Below are 25,232 nucleotides of genomic sequence, written 5' to 3' on the forward strand. Positions count from 1 at the left end.
CCTAATCTTCTGAATCTAGTTTTTTATTGAGGTTATGAAGAATGAATCATGCAGCTGACATATAAGACAGTATAATAGTTTTGTTGTTACTATTATTATGTTTCAGTGGTCACAATGTTTTACTTCATGCATTTAATAAAGTAAAAATATGAAACTCTATTAGAAAAGAAGAGCCAGATGATTATTGGCATAATTGAAGACAACTGAATTTACTACAAGTGGGTGGTTTTACAAGGGAAGAGGCAGAAGACTAATTATTATTAAGAACCATGGAAGCTTCTTAATCAGTTAGCACAAAAGTCTTCATTACTACTTTGCAGCTTTATAACACTTTTTTTGCTTATCAAGGCAGTTTGTTCATAATGTTTAGAAGTCAAACAGAATTGAAAGCATCACAGCTGTGTCTGTACTACACTACAGTGAGCTGTAACTGTACTATTTCTGGTTTAGGTATTAGCTCATGTGATTCCATCTTAATTAACTTCAGCAGGGTTTGGAACAGACCCATATTGCTTACTTCTTTTTGTTCAAGCACACAAAATTTTACATAAACTGTACAAAAAATATTGCACTATTAAAAAACCTCACTTTAAAGGCCTGCAAGTTAACTAAGAAAACAAAAAGCTGAATCCTTTGCAGTGATGGAGTCTTGCAGCTGCTTTTCAATTATTAGATTTGGTTGAATCTCCATAGTTATTTAGTGTCAGTTTTATAAAATCAGTTGGCATCCTGTATCTTGAAATCACTATGTAATTAATTTACTGTGAGGGTGGTAAGGCTCTGGAACAGATCATGCAGGAAAGTTGTGGATGCCCCATCCCTGACAGTGTTCAAGGCCACGTTGGATGGGGTTTGGAGCAAGGTGATCTCAAGACCCAAGCAGCCTTGGAGCGACCGAATGGGAAGTGTCCCTGCCCATAGCAGGGTGGTCGGAACTAAATGGTTGTTACGGTCACTTTTACCCAAACCACTGCACGATTCCTTATGTTTGGACACCCACCCTGAGAGACGATGTACAGCTAGGTAGACTGTGAGTTCCTGTGGGATAAAAACAAAGGTAGTCGCAGGTAACCTGTCCGTACAAAAGGGGAAACGAGCACCGAGTGCCGCTCCCGCAGTGTTTCGGCGCAGCAGCCCCGAGCCCAGGCGGGGCAGGGCGGGCCCGGGCTGCCCTTCCCGGCGGGGCCAGCAGGGGGCGAGCAAGGCCCGTCACAGGGCGCCGCCGCCGCTGCTGCTGCTGAGGGCGAGGCCGTGCAGGCCCCGCGGCTTTGTAAAACTTCCTCTGCCTGTTTAAATCGCCGATGCTCCGCAGCAAGGTGGTATTTTATAACTGACATCTAATGTGACAGACGATACACGGTTGTAAACACACCCAAGCCACAGGCATGACAGTGTTCTGGTAAGAGTTAGTCATAAAAAGTAGCTTGTTTCAGTCATGCATGCAGAGAAGAGCAGAAAAAAAAATAGTCTGTTGAAGCAGATCAATACATAAAAGTGCTTTGTGTAGAATTAATAGCTAAACTACAGTTCCCACTAATCTTTCTGTACCCTGATAATTTGTGGAAAGCTACAGGTCCAGTACCAACTTTTGTCATATTGACCTATAGTGGCCAAGAGCAGCGCCCATTTCATTTATCTGTTCTCGGATGCAGGACCAGCCTTGCTCTAAAATGACAGTGTTTTCTGTACATGCTGCATATCTTCTGTACATGTTGCATGTACATGTTTTCTGTACATGCATGTTGCATATCTTCCCTGGCATTCACATTCACTGCATTTTAATTTGCATTCATGATGCCTGGTCCAGTATTAAAAGCTGTTTTGCTTGTTATTTAGTGCACTTTCCTGAGGCTGGCACCAAGTTAGAGCATCTCTAATCCTTGGTGCAGCCCTGTCAAACTCATGCCATTGTTTTCAAAGCTGTGTCTTGTCAGTCTTGTCATGATCTCAGGAAGAAATGAAGCTTCATTCTACTGGAATTCAGGTGGAACCATACATGATTACTGCCTTGACTATTAAAAGACAGGTAGGTTGTTTTATCCATAGCCAGGTGAGGTGACCACAGGTTGTTTGCTCACCTACAACATCAGGAAAGTGGGTGCATAGAGATTTAGCTGTGCTGGTGCTTCTGTCTCACTACCCTTACCTTGCCAAATATCCCTTCTTCCTGGTAAAATGCAATGTGCAGAAGCGATCAGATCCAACACAGAGAGGCCAAGAGACAAAGGTGTTTGGGACACAGTTCTACTACATGTGAGGCAAGTGAGTCAAAACTGTCTTCTCTCTCCTGTCTCGACCTGACTCATCCCCTAGCAGCCAGAAACATGATTTTCCCCCAAGTACAGCGCTGTCCTAGCTGAACACATGTATAAGAGCCTTGCCTAGGCTCTGAATACCATCTGGCAGAAAATAAACAATGTGTTTGGATTTAAAATAAAAAGGGGATTCTGAAACACTACTTTGAACAAATTCAAAATGGCTACTAAAAATGCATTTTATAGGTATTGCAGGAACATTGTAAAGACTGAACATAAATGGTAAATCATATTTTCCATCTTTGTCTGTTAAATATGTATGACTGTTCAACTATACAGCTTATCAGCTCTAGAATTCTCAAGTTTCATTACATTTAGCCACAGGTTTTTTTTTTCCTTAGCACCAAATGAAAACATATCTTTGCAATCACTAGAGTTAAAGAGAGAAAAGACCTATTAGGTCAGTACTTTCATCTTCCTGCCATTGCAGTTATTTTCTATAGCATATTTATTTATGCTTCTCAAATTTCATTTTATATTCCATAAATAGTACAGTAATTCCATCATTTCCATGTGGGAAGTATTATTGAAATGAGTGCTTCTTGCTATGGAAAATGATCAGAGATATCACAATATAGGGAAACAAGGTATCCTAATCTTCCTTTTAGTCTCTTTTATAAACATTCATCATTATGAATTAGCTGAACTAGAAAAGGCAATGTTTTTTGTTAGTCTGCAGGAACTCTACAGGATATTAATGGCTTTTTGTTCACAACAAGTTCGGGGATGTTTGAGTAGTGCTGAAGACCTTGCTGGCACACAGACTCAGTGCATTGTTAGCAAGGGCTGCTTTGTGCACTGCTCTGATCCCAGCTGGAGGCCATGGATGAGCAGGACTGATCCTGACTGGGCCCAAGGCATGCTGCAGCGCACACCATGTTTCACCACACTGCCCATCTGTTCCCTGCTCACCCAACACTCTCCATCAAGCAGCTTTTCCTTACTTTCCCTATCCCTCAGTTGATCTTTCCTGACAGAGAGCTTGTGGAGTAAGAGGAGATGGAGAGGGCAGCACATGAGGTAAAAGACTCAGTTTAGGAGGCTTTGAGAGCAGACTGGGAGCTTGACATGCTACCAGACAGGTTTGCCTGGTGGGTCTTCAGCAGGACTAGTTGAGAGTCCTGTCTATTTTGGAAAGGACCAAAATGTTGAGAATTTTTCAGGAAAGGACTGTTTTCTCCATCCTTTGTTTTGGCTATAACAAAATGAAAGTTAGGGGGTTTGTTTACTTAAAAAGCTGCTTTGAAAAATAAAGTAGCCCTGGAAAATATATAAGTAAACAAGGTCAAAACTGACAGAGTAGACTTTGAAATTACCAAAATGAAAAATTATAAATAAACTAGTTTTTGAGTAAGCAGCATATTTTAGGCACCTTGCACAGAAAAAAAATCTCACCCCAAATGTTTTGATTCCAAAACTGAGAGAGGACCTACCTCTGTAAACCCACAAGCATGAATTAATTTTGTTGATTTCTTTTCCCCTGAAAATAAAAGTGCCATTTGTGTCTTTGTAAAACAATTTATACCCAGGTGTAAGCAGGAAAAAATAATTGGACTCCCTTATAGCAATTTTTCAAGTTGATGCATCAAAAATGGATTCAGCTGTCTGTGTTTATATTTGGGGTCTTTTCCTAGTGCATCATAAAACTATGCAAGTGCCTTCTGTCTTTGCCTGCCTCTGTATACCAGCATGACAGGAAAACCAGCCTTCACCCTCCCCCACTGCCTTTGCAATTCAAAGCTGTTTCTAAAAACAAACTTCAAAATGAGGCACAAAGTTTCCATATAGGCAGATGTTATCATCTTGAAATTCTACAGTTACTATATAGAGTCTCAGATCCTTCTTCAGATGTTTGCATAGATCCCAGTGTAGTCTGGTAACAGATACTCTGAATAATCAGAAAGAGGTGTATCAGCTACCTGATGAACTGAATTATCAGTCTCTTGATTTTGAGAGATTAAAGTATAGCATATACAGAAGTCTCAAGATCATGGCATATGACTGCCTTACAGATGTCAAACAAAGGTAAGTTTCTGAAGCAAGATGCATGTGTCACTTGTCATCTTGCAAAACACTAAAATTTGCAGGGAGATGGGAGAGATTAATGGGTAATTGATGGCAAGTGGAGATTCTTACATTCAGCCTCAGTGGTGACATGAGTTGTTTTTCTAGAAGGCCAGGCATGCAGAGTAAAAGTTGGAGATAATATAAAAATTCAATTCTCATCTGTTAAATAGTACATGTCTGAAATAATCAAATCTTGCACCTTTGCTCCTCTTATTAGAACATTTCTGTGGGTGGTACTGTGGAGAAATTTTCCCAATTATATCCTTCACATTTGGTTACTTTCCATTTGAGCCGATAATGACCAAGAGCACCAAGCAAAAATGCAGATGGTGCATTGAACAATCCAGCGCCCCCTAGAAAATGAGCTCCATGAAAAAAGTATTAAAATGTGAAGTCAATCTTAAGGAATTTGGAGAGTATGAAGAATGATTATCCTTTGCCAGGACAAGTGGCAAGGTGCACCTGGAGCCAAGAGTTATCCAGTCTGTTTAAAATGCAGCATCACAGAGAACCTTTGACATGCTGACTGTTCCTAATGTGAGCATTTTCCATTTGAGGGAATAGGCTTGCCTTGTGGGTGGCTGTCCACTGTGAAAAAAGGACTTCTGTCACCTTCTGAAACATTGCTAGCAAGAGATGGTTTTCAGCAGTGACATTTGGCTTGCCAGTTGCAGTGGCTGTGGACACAGGCCTGGTATCTGAATTGTCCTGTGAGGTCATTTCCAGACAGGTTGGAAAAATGATAGGAAAAGATGTCTGCAAATGATCTATCAAGCTGTCTGTGCTAGTAGAAAAGTTTCAGAAACAGCCTTATTCACTATCTCTCCATTTTACTCAATGGAAAAGGGGAAGGAAATACTAGCCCATAGGTTATCGCTGCATGAAATTATGTGATAAAAAGCTCAAGTTTTTTCTTCCTATGGTGCTGAGAAAACTCAGGCAGGGGTTTCTGTACAGGAAAACATTGTCTTTCCATTGATTTTTGCAGAAATTCCTTTTGGCTGCTGCCTGTCTGTCTGGTTACCTTCCTGCATCCAAGAAGGTGCTGGACACTGATGTGATGCAGAGGCAGTGGGGTGACCCCCAGCAATAACCTGAGGTTTGCTGCCAGCAGACAGGGAATGCTTGAGCTCTCTTTGCTTGTTGCTGTACACCTCATAGTGGGGATTTTGACTGTCAGGACTTATACTTCAAAATACTCTGGAAGATAAATAGCCTTGCAGTCTCAAGAGGGTGAGTTTAAACTTTCAATGCAGATAACTTTATAAGTTTCAATGCAGTTTACTATTTTCTTGGAAAAGGAGACTATTTGTTTTAAATTATTTGGGTTATATTTAGTTTAGTGGATAGTAGTAGGCAAGACTTTTCACAATTGAATTAATGTAATTATTCTCTTCTTAGCAGAAGAAATTTGCAATAAACGTTGTATGACAGTCTCAGGAATATAGAAATGCAATAAAACCCTACACTTTTAAAGGAAATAACTTTTCCAGGCAAGGTGACACATACTCAGCAAAAGTACATCAAATTGTAGTTCAGATAGCATAAAATATAATGGAAAACAGCATCCATTACTCTCTTTTCTGTGTCAAATAATGTAACATTTTTAGATAGTGAAAAGCTGATAACAACTGATAAAATGTTTTAATTTAACTGAAATGGAAAGGAAGCATAATATATTAGCATTAATTATGTAATAAATATAGCCATGTAATTAGTTCAACTAACTATCATTTTATGAATTGACATGCAGTTTATTAGTATCCTAAATAAGTAAATTCAAGTGTTTATTCATTCAGTATTGTCTACTCACCTGATAGCTCTAATGACAGTTTTAAGAGCAGGGGTGAGATCTTCTACAGACACATCACACTGGCACCCTTTGTCATCATAAACATCATCTGTTCCAAGACTGGTGTCAGCTGCAAAAGACAAGAGCAGATTAAATAAGAGAAATTTAAAAATCTCTTCCTTAGTGTTTTCTAACAGCCTGCACAGTGCTTCTGGAAAAAGAAGGACTACGTATGACAGACCTCCATCAGTTTATGAACTATATGATGCACTTGTGTATGTCTATGCTTGTGTCATAAAATGCCTACGTAGTCCCAGAGTAATTAGCAAAAATTAGAAAGGAAGAATGCCCTAATATTTTTCAAACCAATTAATAGCTGAGAACCAGCATGTTATTCCTGATATCCCATGGTTTTTCATCACATTCTCTATTTTATGGGAAAGTAGTGAACTAACAGATGTAATGGCAGAATCAGAAGATGCTGAAGTTATATTATTACAGTTTTACCACTATGGATCAACCTGGCATTGAAAACAAAGGAGAAGATCCATTTCATTTAATAAGCAGGCTGTGGAATGACCCAACACATTACTACAGGTGAAAATAAAGAAAATACTTTTTTACCAGGAATGAATAATTGTCACCTTAAACCTCAGAGCCATGTAAGTATTCCAGGCTTCCTTTTTCATAGGCACTTAAGCCAAATTACTGTAAAAAAAAGTGGATCCTTTATATTTCCTAAACACCATCTTGCAGAGTTGCCACCTGGGAATTAGCTAGAAATCTCAGAAGTGTCCATTGTCCTCAATACATAAAACAGGTACCAATGCATGACTAAGTGGTTTACAAGCTTAAAATGTGTTGGAATGCAAATGGAGCAAGAAGGGCAGGGTCATGGATGCCCATACATCATCTATATTTCAAAGGCACGTGAACTACAGGAAAATTCTTTGGGGTAGGTGCTTTTCCTCCCAAATCATCTTTCTTCAACTGCATAAAGTCCAAGTGCTCAGAAGAATTTCACTCAAGGTCAGTGTACTTCATCATGTAAGTGTCTCTGCTTCATGAGGAACAGAGTGTAAAAGGAGTGACATAAACAGAAAAAAAGATGGGATTCAGTAACCCTCAATAACAGAGGAGATTTCTTCTCAGTCCTAGGTTGCTGCCTACATTCATGCTGTTATTTAAAACAACAGGTTTAGTTATTCAGAAACAATTCAATAATTTCAGGGGTTTAAATTATAAGCAGATTTGAAGCACAGTCAGACACAAATGATTACAGGACATTCTTTCAAATTCCTTCTTCAGGAAGACTGCAGATTAAAGATGGAAAATATTATTTGTCAGTCAAAAGTGCCTGAAAATGTCATGGTACCTTCTAAATCTAGTAGGGATGCCATCTTGGCATAAACAGTTTTGTACAGCATCTTCAAAACTGGTATTACTGCATTGTTTTCTTCTCAGATTTAATGTTCAGCCATGCGCATTTTTTGGTTGGGGTTTTTTTTTAAATGAATCTGGCTAGTTCATTACCCTTGGGATCATATATATTTTTTTCATCACTCTTGCTGAACTGGTACATTTATGAGAAACATCTGTAGCTTTTAATAACAGGTGAATTCATCTTTGACAGATCAACTTAATAAAGAAAGATGGCTTATGGCCAATGTTTAAGTCCACATGAAACAGTCAAATGCAACCATTAAAAATTAAGTTTTAAACTGTAAAAGTGAAATTTTCATACAAAACTTTGAAGTGCTATTACTGTAAGTCATGACTGCAATGATGCTGGAGTGGTTTTTTCTTGCACTCTTTTGTGAGCTTCACTCCTGACTTGGCTTATCTTATTGATAAAATATACATCTCTCCACCCATTCTGCCTCAATAACATTTGGATCCCTGCCCAGAAATGTGACTAGCTAAAATAAACTTTATAATTAATTTGATAGGTATATACACTACCAAACCACCATCTCAGGACATGCTAAGTATTCCACAACACTAACTTTCCAGGTGTCACATCTGATCAGCCTCTCCAGTTACCTCTTCCAGTGTGGAAATCTCCCAGCTCATTTTTAAGTGCCATATTAAAACCAGAGCTTTTTATGCTATTGGTATTTCCAGTGACTCTCTAATGTTTAAATCTATTCAGTTATGCCAGTATAAATTAGGAAAAATACTGCTCAGATCACAAGCGCTATAGCTGTCTAAACCCAGTGAAACAGGAGACTCCAACCTGAAAGTTTAAAATAAACATGTTTCTGTATGGTTGTCTCACGGATACGGTTCCTGGGTCCTCTGCCAAGTATAGTGTCATAAATAAAAGGGCTTCCTTACTAAAGTATATCTTTGCAAAACTGTTTTGAGAACTGTGTGGTTCAATTACAGTGTTTCATGTTGTTTCCTTGTGGATAAAAAACTCTGAAAAATTTTTAGACGGATGCTGGAAAATTCTTATAAATTCAAGCCAGCTTTAATAAGAGATGCTGCTCCTAATAAATCACATTCTTCTTTCTAATATTCCACTGATATGAATTTTCTTCATTATGGCAGATACTCAATATCACAGGTCAATAAAGCTTGTGAAAAGCTATAGCCTTGTTTGATTCCTATGGGAAACATAAATGTTTCTTTAGGAAACTAAGCAGACCTGGGAAAAAGTTTGGGAAATGCATAGTAGCAATTCAGAGAAAAAAATTCCAGCTTAAAACACCACTGAAATCAAAGTTCACATTCTTACCAATTTTTCCAGTGGAAGCTCATGTTGTGTACCACATAGTTACGAGGTGAGATGTACTTGTATGCTTTCTGTCCCTCTCGAGTTCATCGTTGAGGTCAGGGCTGAGTTGGGGTCAGTTTGGCTGCTTTAGCAGCTCCAGCTGTTCAAACCTCTGCCAGCTCCCAGATGGGGCTAAGCTATGCTCTCCAAGCTGCTGTCTGTTCCCAGAGAGAGCCCTTCCTAGGCATTCCTGGGGCAGCTAGACATCCCAGTGCCAGCTCATGCCTAGCCCTGCTCACATCCACATCCTTCCCCGTACCCTTTGTCTGTGTCCTCGGCTCTCCTTTGGGGTGGCTGTGCATATTCCAAGTGGGTTCCACAAGGAACTGTGGCCAGCTGCTCTGCATGACCCTGGCTTTGCTGCCAGTCTTTCCTAGGGTTAGCCCCCATCTCTCTTTCTCTCCAGCTACCTCCACCACAAGCTAACCAGCTTTCAAGTCTGTTCCATGGGCAGCTCAGGAATGTGGCCTAAACAATGCCCCAAATGTCTTTTAATACACATTTAGACAAACCCCTGCATGTCTCTTTAAGCAGGGCTCTTAGTCCACTTGACAATCCAGACTTTTTTCTAGTATGGGTTTTGATCTTAAACAAAGAAAGTGTTTATTTCACAACTGATGAAGCATCTGTCATTGTCTTATAATCTTTGACATTATTTACTTTGGGCTACTGTCTGGTCTTTGCTGCTTTTTAATTTCTTCCTCTTTCTTCCCAAACAGTCTTTGATTTAATCACACAGCAAATCAGCAATTACCAAGAAATAGAAGAGGCATGCACAAGCCAGTAAAATTGTCTTGATATTTCCCTTTTTTTCACAGTATTTATGCATTTTTCCTGCAAACTCTAGTAATTTCTTATCACCACAAATGAATGGGCAAAAAAATTAGGCAGTTCTAAAGCATTTTACGTCACCAACAAAAAAATGTACAAGTTTGTAGCTGCATTTCGTATGACTCTGTGCAAAAGTTATTAATAAGGCTTGATTTATTATTTCTGTAAATAGTATGTGTCCTTTCTTAGAAGTGTTTTCTGTTGTTTAATAACATGCTTTGGCATTGAGAAAACTGACATTGCTCTGATCACTCTCATAGCTCCTTGCTTTCAGTATCAGTAACATTCAAGTAATTATCTGCCTGTTAAACAGAATAAAAAAAGATTTCTTACTTTTTGTTTTCTGGGAACAGCAATATGCTAGCAACAGCAATCCAGCATTAATAAATGTGTGTGCCAACACAATGAATAATCCTATGGAAGTGCATCTGACATAGTGACTGGTACGGTGATCCCAACATAGACCTTTTGACTCAGTTTTGGAAGCCTTCAGAAGCTCTTAGATCTTACTCTGACTGAGGAAGAGGTAGTTAGGGTTCTTCATGTGAGTGATATAAATAATTTTGCTGAGGCTGACAGCCCACCTTCTCACCGAAACCATCTCTGTGCCCACCCCCCCCACTACCAAGAACCAGGCCATGCAAAACCAATACAATGTGGAAAAATCTCAATAGGTGCCTGAAGTTGATAGCCTGCATATGACTTGCACTTACTCATGTTAAAGCACAGTATTGTGTTGACTTGGTTAAAAACACACTGGTTTGGAAAAAATGTCAGATTGATTTTCATTTAAATGTATGACTCAAGGTAAAAATTGGATGGTGGCCTAATTTTCACAGGCATTGAGTTACTTTAAGCCATAGTTTTTAACTATCATTATCAAAATTGAGAGTTTGAGTTGGGAATTGAAGTCCAAGCAATTCATACTGCAGCTCCACAGCCTGTTCTCCACCTTGCTCAGCAGCCTCATGGGAGTGCAGAGCTTCTCTGGCTGTCCAGGGCAGCAGTGGAGGGCATCCCATTGTCACACACTCATCTCGACACTCATTTTCTGTGTGAGTGGTCAGAAAGAAATTGAGTGGGTAATTCAGTGCATCTAACTTCTGGGCAAGTAAAGTTGGACATGAATTCAAAGCTTTTGGGGGACAGATTGTCCCTGTGGGAGGTGCCAGTGCATAGGTCTGCTGCAGCAGGGGGGTCCAGGCAGCTGCTTTGTTATGAGACTCCAAACTGCCTTAGTCTTACATGACTACTGAGCTCAGATGAACCCTCTTGCTTGAGAAGCAATGCCAACAGCTCAATACTCATTATTTGTTCTTTCAGCCTCCTTTGTGAGCAAATAGAGCCTCTGCTGTGCTGCTCTGTGTAATGCCTAGGGTATCTGCAAGGTAGGTGTTATGTCATTCAACTTTACCCTGCCTTTGAAGTACCTTTCTTCACTATGAGCATTTACTGTGTTAGGGATTTAGCCTATATTCTCAAAAAAAAAAAATCCTTTACATATTTTGTAGTATTCCCACAGATGCTATAATGCATAGAATGTTTCACAAAATCTCAGTTACTTTTTTCCCCTCAAAAATTACTCTGTGTACAAATATCTTGATGGTTTATGTTCATGTGATTCATGCAATTTCCTTTTCTATAAATGAAATGTGTATTAGCCTAGTGCCTTTGTTTAAATATGTTTCATGAAACTTCTCACCTCTTCACAAGCTCTCATTATCCTCCTGTTTGTTGAACCATGAATACAAAATCCCTTCACTACCCCTATAACTGATTTTGTTTCCATTTTGCCTTTGCTTTAAAACATCAACAAGCTGACTCTCTCACAGTGCATAGTTCACTTACTTTGCTTTACTTTGATTGCTCACCAAGTTCCATGGGAAAAATAAACTAAAGAAAGCAATACTAATTGTGATGGAACTTAATTACATACTTAATAAGAATGCCCAAAGCTCCCCCAAAGTGGGAAAGGCAGCAGCCCATGTTTACATGCTTTCCAGAGCAGAGGCCAGAAAAAGGAGGCCCAAGGGAGTGAATTATGTGTTTATTTCCTTGATCTCTGGAAAAAGAAACCAACAAAAGGCAAGACTTTCTTCTAATCAAGAAAGAAGGAAGAAGGTGGAACAAGTAGAAAGTGACACCAAAATCCCTCAAAGTAGACAACAGTGTTCAAGTAGAAAAAATACGAAAGCGGGAATGACTTACAACATTTAAAAATATTGTTTACAGGGAGCTTTTATGAAATGGTTTCCATTTCCATGCTAGAAAAAAATTTCTCAGAAAAGGAAGGAAACTGGTGCCTCCTTTAAGGAGGAGCACTTTTGCACAAGCTTGTAAACTTTGCCCTCTGCCCAACCAGAGCCTCTACTCTGCGGGCAGTACTGATGGGGAGTTCAGTAGTGCTATATCAATAGCCCATTCCTTATATTTCTCCTGAAACAGACAAAGCATTCCAGATGGGGAGGAGAAGAGGACGTCATTGGGAACTGCAGTGCAGTATGACACACAGTATCTTAAAGAATATCCCTAACAACATAATCTATGTTAAAGCATTTCTGAAAATCCTCTGGTTCGGCTAAAATGGAAGATAGAATTGGTGGAAAGTTTTTTTACATATTCTAGATATAATGATATAGTTTTCTTTCTCTGTAAGTGCAATTTTTTTAAGGTCAGAAACCTAATTTATATCAATTATCATATAATGTAAGTAAGTTCCAAATATCTAAAATTCAAGCATTCCCTTCCCTTAGTTATTATTTGACTTCTCAGAAATTTCTGCACAGGCAATATTTCATGGAACAGCTCCCACTGCTTAATTAAAAAGAAATCCTTTTAATTTTGAATGATGATATGGAGGACCAGGAGACTTTCTAAAAACAATTCATTAAATGCAAAATAATTGTGCTGCTCGAAAGGCTGATCTTATTATAAATAGTAGCCAATTTGCCAGCAACTTTACGTGGCCATGTGAGAAAAGTAAAAGAAGGTGACTAAATCTATGGCTTTAGTGTATTTTTAGCTACATGTTTCTGTTATTTTATATATACCACATCCAAGAAGTAAAAACTGTAAAATAAATTGCAGAAACATATTATAGTATCTGGAACTGTAGACTAATGAGCTAAATGTCACACTTAATTGACGGTCTCCCTGCGAGACCTTGTAGAACATATCACTTGATATATGTCTGATATTCCATAAGGTCCTCAGAGGTCCTCTGCCCTGGGAGATTTCCAGGTATTGTTGTTGAGGGAGGTCATAGACAGGGGCAAAGGGTTAGAGAGCTATGGCTGTTTTAGATTCAGGTATCTACATCATAGTCCTGTATTTTAAAAAGCCATGAAGGATTTCCTTGGTAATGTTTCATAAAAATAAAACTATTCCTCAAATATTTCAGATTTGGTGCAAGTGGGTTATGTGTGGCTGGGAAGTTTTATGAGCATCCTCTTGAAATTAGTTCTTATCTCATTTGTATAGTCTTCACTGCAGATAAGGGTTTCTGAAACCCATGCAAATCATACTTCTGTGTGATGGTCTGCTGCTGTTCCTCACAGAGCTAAGCTTAATAATATTATCACTGTACCTGTGACCACTGAGTCCAGTGAGAAATGGTGCACAGCAAGTTCTTCAAGAGGTATTGTAAAGAAAGAGACTAAATTGTGGACTCATTTGGCCAGGAATAAACTAAAATAATGCCTCAAAACCAATGACCTGTAATTATTTCCACAAAAATGACTCAGAGCTTAGATCAGAATGCCAGATCTTCCTAGTTAATTACAGTGACAGTGGTAATAAATGAGAGCTCTATCTGCTCTATGGAAGGCAATAGCAAGAAAATAAATATTTTGTCTAGCACAGATTTATATATTGCTAGTAAATTTCATTCAAACTTTGACAACATGCAGCTTCACTTTGAACCAGCAAATTTAAGCCTAGATGTAGAAGCAACTCAACTAAGGACTTCTGCCACATCAAGTGAACCTTATCCAAAGTCAAGCTGTTTATGCTACTGAAAGGAAAACTTGTCATTTTTGCAATACATAAATTATATGGTAGTAACTGAGGATGTGGGGGCTGAAATGCACAATTGCATTCTTTCCATGGCTCTTGTAATATACTCTACCCTCAGGATTTTGTGCAAGTACTCTGTAGGGAATGAAAGGCTAGAGGTCATGTGAGTGTATAATGTTTGGGGATGGTGCAAGAAATCAAATATTTCCTTAGAAAGTTCTTTTTAATTAATCAAATGAAATATGTTTGTAATATCTCCAGTGCTGAATGCTTTTGATGTTTTATTCAAAAAGCCACACAATGTCTCTAGGTTACAGTAAAGGCACAATAACTCATTCAGGGGCTTAGAAGCATGGGATGGTAGAAAACAAATATAATAGGGTATTTTTGTCCCTCACAGAAAACTGCATCCACAACATAATATTGGTTCATTAATTCAGCTGTGGTGGTACAAGACTGGCGCATGATTTAAGCAGAAAAGGTTCTGTTCCTCAGAAAGTAAGGCAAGCAGAAAACAAAACAGGACAGGAACACCATTGTAAAGAAAAGATTTTGTGTGGTTGAGTGTCTGTGGATGGATACACAACATACAACAAGGCATGGGCACAGTGCCTTAAGCAAGGCATGTGATCACCTGTGCTATTTAATAACTAGCACAGACTCTGTCATGGGGCTGACCCTGCTGGTGGGTTTTCTCATGTTCTGGGCACCACTCCCCACAGAGAGTTTGGCTGCAGCTTCTCTGTTTTTGTTAGCAAAACAGGGAAGAACCAAAGCCATACTGCATGAGGAGGCCTTGGGGCCAGAGGTATCTCCAGGCTCACTTTGTGTACAGGTGCACAGGGGGCTGTGAGGGGCTCCAAGGTCAGGCAGCACCTTTGCCTGTGGGACATAGCATCCCTTTGGGAAAGGCTCTTCCATGACCCTATACAATCCTTTTTAAGTGTGTGCTTTGTAAAGCTTTACTATTTACCATTCTTGATTGGTGAAAATTTCCCTTTCATCTACCTCATCCTGATAATTCCCTTTTAGGCTGATAACAGAGATTGGAAATACAGCATTCTGGCATCTTTGTTAATTTGTGCAGAGTCCCCTCTTCAACAAGATTTCTGGAAGTTATGTACCACATGTCACCAGAGACTGCACACGTATTTAAAATCCAATTATGTAAGTCTTGATATTCACTTTCCCCTGTACTGTTGTTGAATGACCTAGAAAGGTCAGGCCACCAAAAACTTATCTAACCATCAAACCTCTCTCAGGTTTGGATTCCATTTGCAGATGCACATATGTAACTGAAATAGCTACTGCTGTTGTCAGACCCACTTTGTCAATGGCAATAAATGGTTTATGGCAGTTTCAGAAGATTGTTACTAACTGTAAATAAACCCATTTGGGCAATGTTTTGGTCATACTGTTCCAAGGCTGCTATGCCAGAATCCTTTTGGGATATACCAGTGGCTGGCTTAAGTGTTTTACTTGCTGCCAAGAAATTCTACTTCTATGAATTTAATATGCAGTGGGGGAGTGCTAGAGTGTTTGTTGCTGGGTAGCCTAAGAGGCAAGCTATTACATTTTCAATCAGGTTAGCCTTTTAGCTACCCCCATGAGCTCCTATCTGGACTCGAAACCTCTCCTTGCAAGCCAGTTTCTAATTGCTAATGTTGAGTTTCTCCAGCAGTCTTTTTCTGATGGTTTTGGCCCAGATTCCAGCCATGTCCTTACCAGAACTCAGTCAGCACTGCAAATTCTCTGTGTCGACCATCGAACTGCCTTAAATCATCCTCCTATGCTAACAATTTCCCTTCCTTTTGGAAGCCTCTCCTTATTTGCATTTTTCTTTTATTTTCACACAGAATTCAGTCCTCTGTCTAGGCAGAGCATTTACAACTCTACATCCCATACAGTGAAATGTCTTCTTTCTTTTCTCTTTTGGAAGAGGAAGTTCATAGTAAGACTCTATTTTTTTCACTGATATGAAGTTTTGACACTGAACTGGGTATCCAGCACTATGTTGTCACTGCCCTAAAGGTATATTGTAATGTAATTTCTTCTTCCACCAAACACCCTACAGAGATGAGGACTCACCAGAAGGACCAGCTGTTCAAGTGTACTGTTTTGTGCCCAAGATTTCACCCAGAAAAATTTGGCTTCTAGTTTTGGCTTGATGATGGGCCTGCCAAAGTTATTAATTATTTGGCTGGGGAATACCTCAAGGAGGAAACTGGAGGACCTGGCAAGCAAGAGATAAGAATAATGCGCTGCAAATAATGGTTTTTTCATCCAGTGAAAAATGCAAGATGTTCTAAATTAAATACATCATCTTGAGATCTTTTTCACTGAGCGGTCAAATGCTGAAAGTATCAAGCTATGAAAGAAAAGAAAGAAAAAGAAATGAAGGTTAGTAGTGCCTGACTTTTCCTGCAAAAGTTTGGGTAAGGCAGAAGGGAGCTGTCTCTCAGCAAGTGAGCACACTGGACATCTCTCCAATCATACTGGTCCTAGAAGTAGTTGGATGAGGTCCCAGAATGGAAACTTGGCATTTGCCTAAAAGCTGGAGACAATGGAAGCTGTTCCTTCTGCCAGAGATGAGAAATGGGTTGTATCTGTTGGCCCCAGTTCATAAGGGTGGACTAGTAGCTGGAAATCACTGACCAGGAAACAGGCTGTGCTCACCCTGAGGAGCGGGAAGATCTTCAAGGGCTTACGCACAGCAATGAGTGCTCTGTTGTTGTTTCTGTCTTTTATCTACAGATAAGAGATACACATACCCAAGGTGCTGTTTATGCCACCTTTTCCGTGAGAGGGAAACAGTCAGAGGTAGCATGATCTGCTTGTGCACATAGTTGTTATTGATGGCAACATGTACAGGACAAAATAGGGGACATGCTGAGGAAATGCTTCTATGAACTGGGCTGATGAAAAATGAAACAGGTGCTTCAGTGAGGTGCAGACTGCAGAGCTGGGACAAAAGTGAGCCACTGATACCCTGAGAGAGTGCTCAGAAAATTACTTTCTCCTTAGGTCATTTGCCGGCACAGTGTGAATTACAGGGGTTTAACCTACGGAATTACTTCTGATGCGGTTTGGGGATGATACTTGTGCTTTATAAGTGATTATGTAGGATGCCTAAATTTAGACAGGGTAGCTACAACCACTGTGCCACCTGGAGCATTTGTCAGTTCCCATTGTGGCCTTGGCTGAGCTTCACATCAGTGTGAGACCCAGGCTAAGTCACACAGCCCCTGTGATACAGCACTACAGGGACATAAGCCAGGACCTGTAACCCAGGATGGAGACAAGAGTGGATAGCAGTGGATAGTGGAGTGGAGCAACCTGGATAGTATCCTGATACACCCCAGCAGCTCACTGTACCTCAGGCAAATTCAGAATTTCGGAAAATCTGAGACATATCCGTAGGGGAGGTCTAGCCTGGAATCATGATCTTAGCAAATACCATTGGTTTGTCTTTGTTGCCCTCCAGGAAATGTTTATTTACCCAGGCTTTTCCTGGAGAGATCTGTTGTGTACAACACCCTCACTGAGGGATGGGGCATTGCAGTTCAATGAGTTTTTGCAACTTACACATTTGTGATAATATGTGCTCTTAAAAAGGAAGCAGCATCAACATAGCACTTCTGTCTAATTAGTCTTACCACAATTGTTGGATGTAGCATGCATGATGCCATTGCAGAAAGAGGTTTTACCTTTCCCATTCAGGTAGGGTCACTGCATTCTGTGGCAGTAAACCAGTTTGTTTCCCTTGTTTTTACATGGAGGGTACCACAAGAAAGAACAAAACATTCATAGATTGGGAAATATGGGAATGGCAAAAGCCAAAATAAAATCCACTGGGGCAGCAGTACCCCCAGAGCTATGTGAGTGCATCTTTCAGTGCTGGACCCGTCCCACACAGGGGTCAGTTTCACTTGGTTCTCTCAGCTCCTGCCTGTCAGGGGGCTGCTGTCACTCAGTTTGGTGCTCCTTGGTTAGAGAAGTCACTGCCTTTGTTTTAGCAGGCTTCATCAGATGAAGATCCTTGCCCGAATACTGGTTAGGTTAATGCCAAATTTGACTTAAGCTAGAGAATAGAGCAGTTTAGGAGGCAGCTTGAGGGAAAGGCTGAGCTGCCTGCTAAAGGTTCAACAAGCCATTTTTAAAAGATCCACCTCTTTACATTTTAGGAGTGCTTCCTACATCCAAAATACCCTATAGAAAGCAATACATAAAAGTAATAACACTTGTTTTGTTTGCAAAATCTACCTGCCTTATCAAGGCAGATACAATCCTGTAAAACTGAAAGCACCCAGTAGTCTATCCCTTGGTGGCAGGTGATTGCATCACCAGTGCAGGCACTGGGACTCCTCTACCTGAGTGAGCCACTTCTGTACAAGCTGTGCTCCTGGCTGGCAAAGGCACAGACAATGCTGGCTGTGCTGTGTTGACACCAACAAAAGGCAGCAGGTTTGGGCAACAGCTGAGCTCAGTAGTGGGAGAGGGGCCATGACAGAAAAGCTGCTGCAGCCAATTCCCTGGGATGCCTTTAGTTCACTGTGACTTTTCACAGTGACCCCCTTTTCCACCAGTTGCTCCCTAAGCACCACTGACATGATTTCTTATTAAAAAAATAATCACATTATTGGGGTCTTTGAAGCAGACTATAGCTGACTTGTGTCTCTGGCCCCAAACAGCAATTCTTTCTGCCTTCCTGAAATGTGTACAATCACTGTGCAAGTGTGCAGGAGTGTGAGCAGCTGGGAGCAGCGTGCAGTGGCAAACAAGGGATGAACAACTCCTACCATCAACCATGGGTTTGGGCTGGGAGCTCTTGAGCCGCAGCGAGGGCCTGAAGCGGGTTCGGTCATTGAAGCTCCAGCTCTTCTGCACTTTGGTTGGGCTGCCCTCGGTGGCAATGTCAGCACTTGGTGACCGGCGATCTCCCACTGAAGATTGCCTGTTTTTTATACTTTGACCTCGTGGGCTGGCCATCCGGACCCGCTCCTTGAAACTTAGCTTTTGACTGCGAGAGAGAGAAATATATTTTATTTCATAGTTACTTCAATCCTGTTCTTTTTTCTATTGTATGATTATTGAAAAAATTGTGTAAAAAATCTCACTGGTATGAATCTGTTTCTTATACACTTTTATTTTCATTGAATATATTTAATTTGTGAATGGAACTGATTTGATGGTTTTTGATAGAAGCATTAGCATTGCCAGTCTATCATACAGTACAGAATAACCTTCTAAAGGAAATTAAAAATAACAAATAGAAACAATTTCACCCAATTATTATACATTAATCTCTATGATGATTTTTCTATTCCTTGAACTTGAAGGTTTGTTTCCATCTTAGTCAGCCAAGTTCAGTGCATTTCTGGCCATATCTTCAGATAAACAAAACCAAACTGTATTTCATTGTTACTGCATGCCATGTAGTATTGTCTGGTTTGAGGATTTTGTAAGCAGGCAAAGAATACTGTTAGCGTATACTCATGCTTTTGCAGGACGTGGCACTTCAAACATTTCATATGCATGATTAGTGATCACTCATATCCAGAATTCCTTGTTAGAGCACTTATTTGGACAAGACAAAACCAAAATTAATAAAATATCCAAGAAACAGCATGATGGCTGATTAATGGAAATGTAATGATATGCTGTGTGCTCCCTAAAGTAATTGCTGAAGATTTAGCTGGGAGCTGACCATGTGCAGGTGGTACTAGACAGGTAACAGAGCCCAGCCAAGCTCATGACTGTGTCTGCTGCATCAACGGTGACCCTGTGGTCTTAACCAGTCTTAACTGGTTGACCAGTTTTAAGAGTTTTTTTTTTCCTCCTGTTGTGCTTGTAATCCTCTCCCCCAGCCAGCTAAATGTGGGTTTGTAGATTTTCTATTTCCTGGTGCTTAAATTACCTTTGCCCAAACATATCTGATGAACATCCTCTGGTCACTGTGACTATCTACCTATGCTTTTTAATTATTTAACATTTTTGCCTTTCTTTGTCCCTTCCTGTAGCAGAAGACACAAAGAGCAAACAGAGAAGGAGTCTGATACCAAGGTCTGGAAACCTTGTTTTATATGCAAGGTTAAATTCAATTGGTTGAGCAAGGGAATGGTCACCTTGATCAGTGGTCCCTTTCTTTCAAGGGGAGAGATGATGAAGGCAATGCAGTGTCTGTTCACGGTATGGTGTTACTGGGACTTGCAGTCCTACTGCCCAGGTGTAGGCTTTGCAGGGGGTCTTTTAAAACACCTTTACCAACGACTGTCTACCTGAAAATTATGGGGGTGCTTGAAGCTAAGACACTTTCTAGTACTCTCAAGGTCTTTGCATCTAATTTCAGCATGCCCATAAGATGTTTTGAACAGGAACAGATCCTGAGATAATTAACTAATGCTAATATGGACTATGTGGTTCTTAGATGTTTAACCTACTGCATTCTGAAAATACAGTGTTAACATGTAATTATATGAAATGGGAAGAAGTTATAAACCTATGTGGCCGTGAAATGTTGAGATAAACATATCTTTGTCCATGCATAGCAAAGCATAGCATTTCAGTCTGAGTACAAACATTCTTGAGAGCAGAAAGGATGCAGTTTTTTGCAGGCAAAACACATGCTGGGATGCTTATAACGTGATAATTTTCAAGAATACTAAAAAATGAGCACATCGATAGGAAGATTATTAGATAAATGTATTTCTATATGGCATGTTTGATTACTTGAAAGAATAATACCTTTACTATAATTTCTCAATGTAATCCCCTTCTTTTCTTGCCCAAATAAGCAATTGTTGAAATAAATACATCACAGGGACGAAAATGTTATCTATTTCCATTGTAAATTGCTACCCAATGCTGTGGCATAAGGAATACAAAAGATCCACAGAACCTAATATTTGAAAGAAAAGTGTTCCAGAATTTAGCTTTGAATACAAATTACATTTCAAGACTGAATTATATTTCAGCTCAGGAATCTTCTGCATTTCACAGCAATGAAAATATGTATGAAAACTGTACAATATTTATTAACCACATTATTGCATTGTCATATTATACAGAATGAGGAAAAGAATCAAAACTGTCTTCTTCTTATAGATATTATTCCTACAAGTGTCCCCATTTTTTTTAACTCCCCTTATGGCTCAAATTGTACTTGCTATTGAAAAAATGAAGTCAACTGATGCTTTTTTTCCCCCAAACATTAGAGTCAAAAAGTTTCTGGACAGCTCTCTTCCTGCTGCACTAATAAAAATGAAAGGCAAATGGGTAAAATAGTCATAAAACCTATCTATATAGGTAATATTTTTAAATAATCATAACAACTCCAAAATAAAAATGAAAATTTAAAACCAACGTCAAAACAGCACATGTATTGTTCTGTCAATTAATTTGTACTAATGAAAGCAGTGCTTGCCTTTAAATGATTGTTAGACATGATTATTTCATTTATAAAAGCTGAATGGTACACAATGACTACTTAACCTGAATATCTTTAGTTCTCCAATCAAAGCAGCAAGGCAATGGTGAAAGGAACAGTAGGCATTTTATCTCTACTACAGACATTTTTCAAAAGTGCAATGCTGAGAATTAAAATATTAATGTAAACTGCAGAGCTTTTACTTAAAAACAATCAAGTCTGCTTTGTAGCAATGACAATGTACTGGCATGCCAAGGGTCCATGCAGAGAGTACTGCATTATGAAGAGAAACACAGCCCCTGAAGGAAGGGGGGGTTTGAAAACTCTCTTCTGCATCTTGAGATGCGTACCCAAAGAGACTAGTTAGAGCAGTTCTTTGCTTCTTGGATCCCTGTTCCTATTTTGAGACTGGTGGGAAATGTTCCTGAAGTCACTGGGTCCTTCTCAGCACAGGCATAAATTGTGTGACTGACAGTGGAGAAGAAAGGTTGGGAGAAGAAAGGTTGTGCTTGGGAACACACTATCTTGGGGCTCTTGTATGTATGAGAAATACCAGACCATGAAGGAGTAATTGAATCAGAGCACTTTGAGCATTCCCTGACCAGGCTTTTCTCCAGAGCAAAAGTCCCTTTCGTTATGATAAAGCCTAGCTCCTGGCTCTGGATTCTTTGTTGCAACAGCAGTAGAGATGGTGTTAAAATTGCAGAGTGAAGATAACACACCATTCAAGCATCTTTGGACATTCTGTATTTGAATCAATAGCCAGTGACTCCTTTAGGGCCCTTTATTCTGATTTAATGCTGGTTGTATCAGTACTGGCTTGTGCGTGCTAAAAATCCTTCAAATCTTTCAGGTCCTGGCCTATTATATTTTTATCTTTCACCTTTCTCCTCTCTTTTTACATGGTATCCAAAGGAAATCCCTTGAATCAATGTAAACCTGTTAATTACCATTGGATATTCACCCATCCCCATAAGTATTCACAAATTTTGTGTGTTTGTCCAAAAGGCAAAGACCATGAGAAAGAAACAGGAAAATAAAATAGCACAAGTTCCTAAATCAAAACTAAATTACAATGATCTGAGAGATCCACAGCTGTCTCCTGTTATCTCTGCATTCCTTTAGATGTGTGTCTGTCCATCATTTCTTGTACTTTGTATGACTTATAATTTAGCTCAACTGGTTGACACACATTTTTCTTCCATGACAGACTTTCCTGGCAATGGTAATTCCTTTGGACCTATCACTTCTCTATTCTTGCAGGCTGAAAGTTGTGGAATGTATTCTTATTGGTAACACTCGAAGCTTTGAAGCATCTTTAAGTGGAGAGTAATTACAACTGGCAGCTATAGAAAGGAAGCAAATGACTTTTCTGTATCTCTCTGCCTTCTGAAAGGTCAGTTGTAGGATCTTATGACTTATTCCTCCCATTTAATGCCCAAGGCACTCACTTCCCTAGGATAGCAAATGACTTTCTAATTTTTATTTCTTAGTTTTCAAATTCTGCCTTTGCCACCTTTGATCTATGAAGGAATGGGTGTGTAGAGACACTAGAGGTCACTGTAGCTTCACTCAGAGGGAACGATCACTTTCTCCCGGTCCAAATGACTACTCTGGAGTCCAGAGTAGTCATTCGTTTTAACTGACAAATGCACGCAAACCTTTGCTTGCTCTGTCTTCCACGGACCATCTCCCTGTATTTTATTAACTGAGCATCTCTTTCCTTCCCAGTCCCACTCCCCCATTTGCCTGCCACCTTCCTAGATTTCTGGTCAAGTTAAAACTTCTGCTCTGCCTCAGTCTCAGACCTGCAGCACTCCTGCTTGCTACTAGCTATAATTTCACCTTGTTTTTCAGCTTTTCTTACTGAGCCAATTGGTGGAAGCAAGAATAGGAAGAAATTGAAATGAATCAGAAATAACTGGAGGGCCTGAGGGTGAGGAAGAAGGATTTGAGTCTTGAGACAGAAGCTAAAACTGCCAAAAATTATCACTTATGGCAAACAACAGAAAGCAGATGCACGTGCCAATTTTCAGTAGCTAGCACCTATAAACACAGGTGTTGGCTCTTTCTGAGCCTACAAGTACTTTTACTGAACTTTAGCTAAGTTGAGCAAATGCAAATGCAATGGATAATACTGTGAGACCTAAAGTTCAAAGACTTCACCACCAGTCTCATGCTAGGACCACAAACTCAAGAAATTTATTGTTGTATCTCATACCTTCAATAAGTAATAGCAAGAATTTTAGCCCACAATATATTATATTTCAATTGTCAATCAGAAAAAGTAAATATTCAGAGTGCTTGTGCATTTTTTCCTTTTCAAAGCAATTTCTAAATGAAGAGAAACTATTTTGATCCTAATTTTCTGTAATCAGTTTGTACTTCCACTGTCTTTTACATTATTTTTAATAAGTAAGAAAAAATGCAATCAGCTTGAGATATGAATCATAGGCGTCTTCTTGTAAGATTAATCTGTCTAGGAATTACCATTTTTGGTAAGAGACACAATTTCTAGAGAATTCAGCTGAAGCAGATGCTTGATTTCACATGCACTCCTCTATCTTCCAGTAAAGGATGCAGGCACATCATCCACAAGCTGTGTCCAAGGGGATTCTTCTCAAGAACAATTGCACATTTTGGCTGTTGTAATTGCCTAGCATGCTATAGCTTAATATTCTCCACTAATAATTAGATGGAGAAAACTGCCACGGTCATAAAAATCCTCTTGGACTTGGGGAAATGGCTTTACCCAAATATTCAAACCCAGTTTTAGGTCTCCACAGGGTAATGCATTCCAAAAGTTGAAATCTCAAGCAGAGAAGGGAAATGGGGCTTTGTAAAACTGCGATGTGCTGCCACTGCAATTGTCTGGCTGGATGAGTTTGAAACAACTGGTGTTGCTGCCATTGTGTTCATGGCATTGCAGGCAACAAGCAAAAAGGGACTTACAAGCACTTAAATAGGAAACATTTGGAGAAGTAAGGAACTTTAAAGCACTGAGGAGGGGAAGTGAATGGATCATGCACCTGATGTTAGTTGGCATTCTCAAACATCATGTGAATAGGCAGGATGCTGAATACCTATGTTTCCGAGGGGTGTACATCCTGAAGAGCTTCTGTTTATTACTACAAAGCTTACTAGGAGTGAGGGGAGATAGAGGACTCTGTTACTAAGCATTCCAGTGCTGGGTGAGGGGTTAGGTTTTCCACCTCAAGTTAGATTATGCATCATTGGCAATTTCTTTTTTATATGGTGCATGCAGAGTCGTTTACATTAAATCTACTTTTAGAAACATATATGGTATAGGAGGTGAAAGAATTCCATAACATAATTTACTTGTTTCCCTCAGAACAGGGCTGAGTTTTCCCCTGAAGATCTTATACTGGCAAAACTGCTTCTTATTGCACCAGAGAGAATTGTCTGAATAGGGAATGCATATTCAGCCTCATGAGTTACAAGACTAGATGGGTGACATTCATCCTTTGCAGACACCCAGTGCATGTCCTACACACAGTTTAAGACTGATTATGCTCTCTGTATGTGACAAGATTCATCAGTCTTGATCTAGTTTCCTGCACAGGAACTATTTCAGCCATGTTGTATAACTGAACAGAGATAAATGTTTGTTTGTTTTCAGTGTGTGCATTTGCAGATACTAAGAATTTAAGATATAGTCTTTTAAAATAACTTGCACAACTCTGGAACTGATTTATAGAAATATCTCATTTATAGCCTGGATACACCAGAGAGGTTGTCTACCAATACTTTGATAAATGATTCATTAGAATATTTGTGTGTAAAAATTTGGGAAATACAACATATTTAAATCAATCTGAAGCTGCAGCCGTCATAAACACAACTCTCTCAACTCAAACGCATAGCAGCATTTCATCACCTAATGAAAGACTGCAGGTTTATACATGACAAAACACAAGAATTAATTTCTGTAAATATAAGTCAATTTGATAGGAAAGAAGATAATGAACTTTTCCTGAATATAAGATT

The 25,232-nt window shown here is 39.5% G+C and overlaps 1 protein-coding gene across 4 annotated transcripts in view; it reads right to left on the minus strand.

Annotated features, from left to right (window-relative positions):
- The window catches only part of KCNQ5 (potassium voltage-gated channel subfamily Q member 5), a 282,113-nt gene that overhangs the window by 8,617 nt on the left and 248,264 nt on the right, over positions 1-25,232 (minus strand). For 2 of the 4 annotated variants that reach the window (XM_036380243.1, XM_054514316.1), the window contains 3 exons: positions 24,308-24,364; positions 18,598-18,818; positions 6,196-6,304 (listed from right to left, as the gene is read on the minus strand). In XM_036380243.1, coding sequence (XP_036236136.1) covers positions 6,196-6,304; positions 18,598-18,818; positions 24,308-24,364 — 387 coding nt within the window. The remainder of the gene's footprint in view (positions 1-6,195; positions 6,305-18,597; positions 18,819-24,307; positions 24,365-25,232) is intronic. The other 2 variants (XM_036380245.1, XM_036380244.2) reach the window with 1 other exon arrangement.

This window comes from Molothrus ater, chromosome 3 (genome assembly GCF_012460135.2).
Source record: "Molothrus ater isolate BHLD 08-10-18 breed brown headed cowbird chromosome 3, BPBGC_Mater_1.1, whole genome shotgun sequence".
Taxonomy (NCBI): Eukaryota; Metazoa; Chordata; class Aves; order Passeriformes; family Icteridae; genus Molothrus; species Molothrus ater.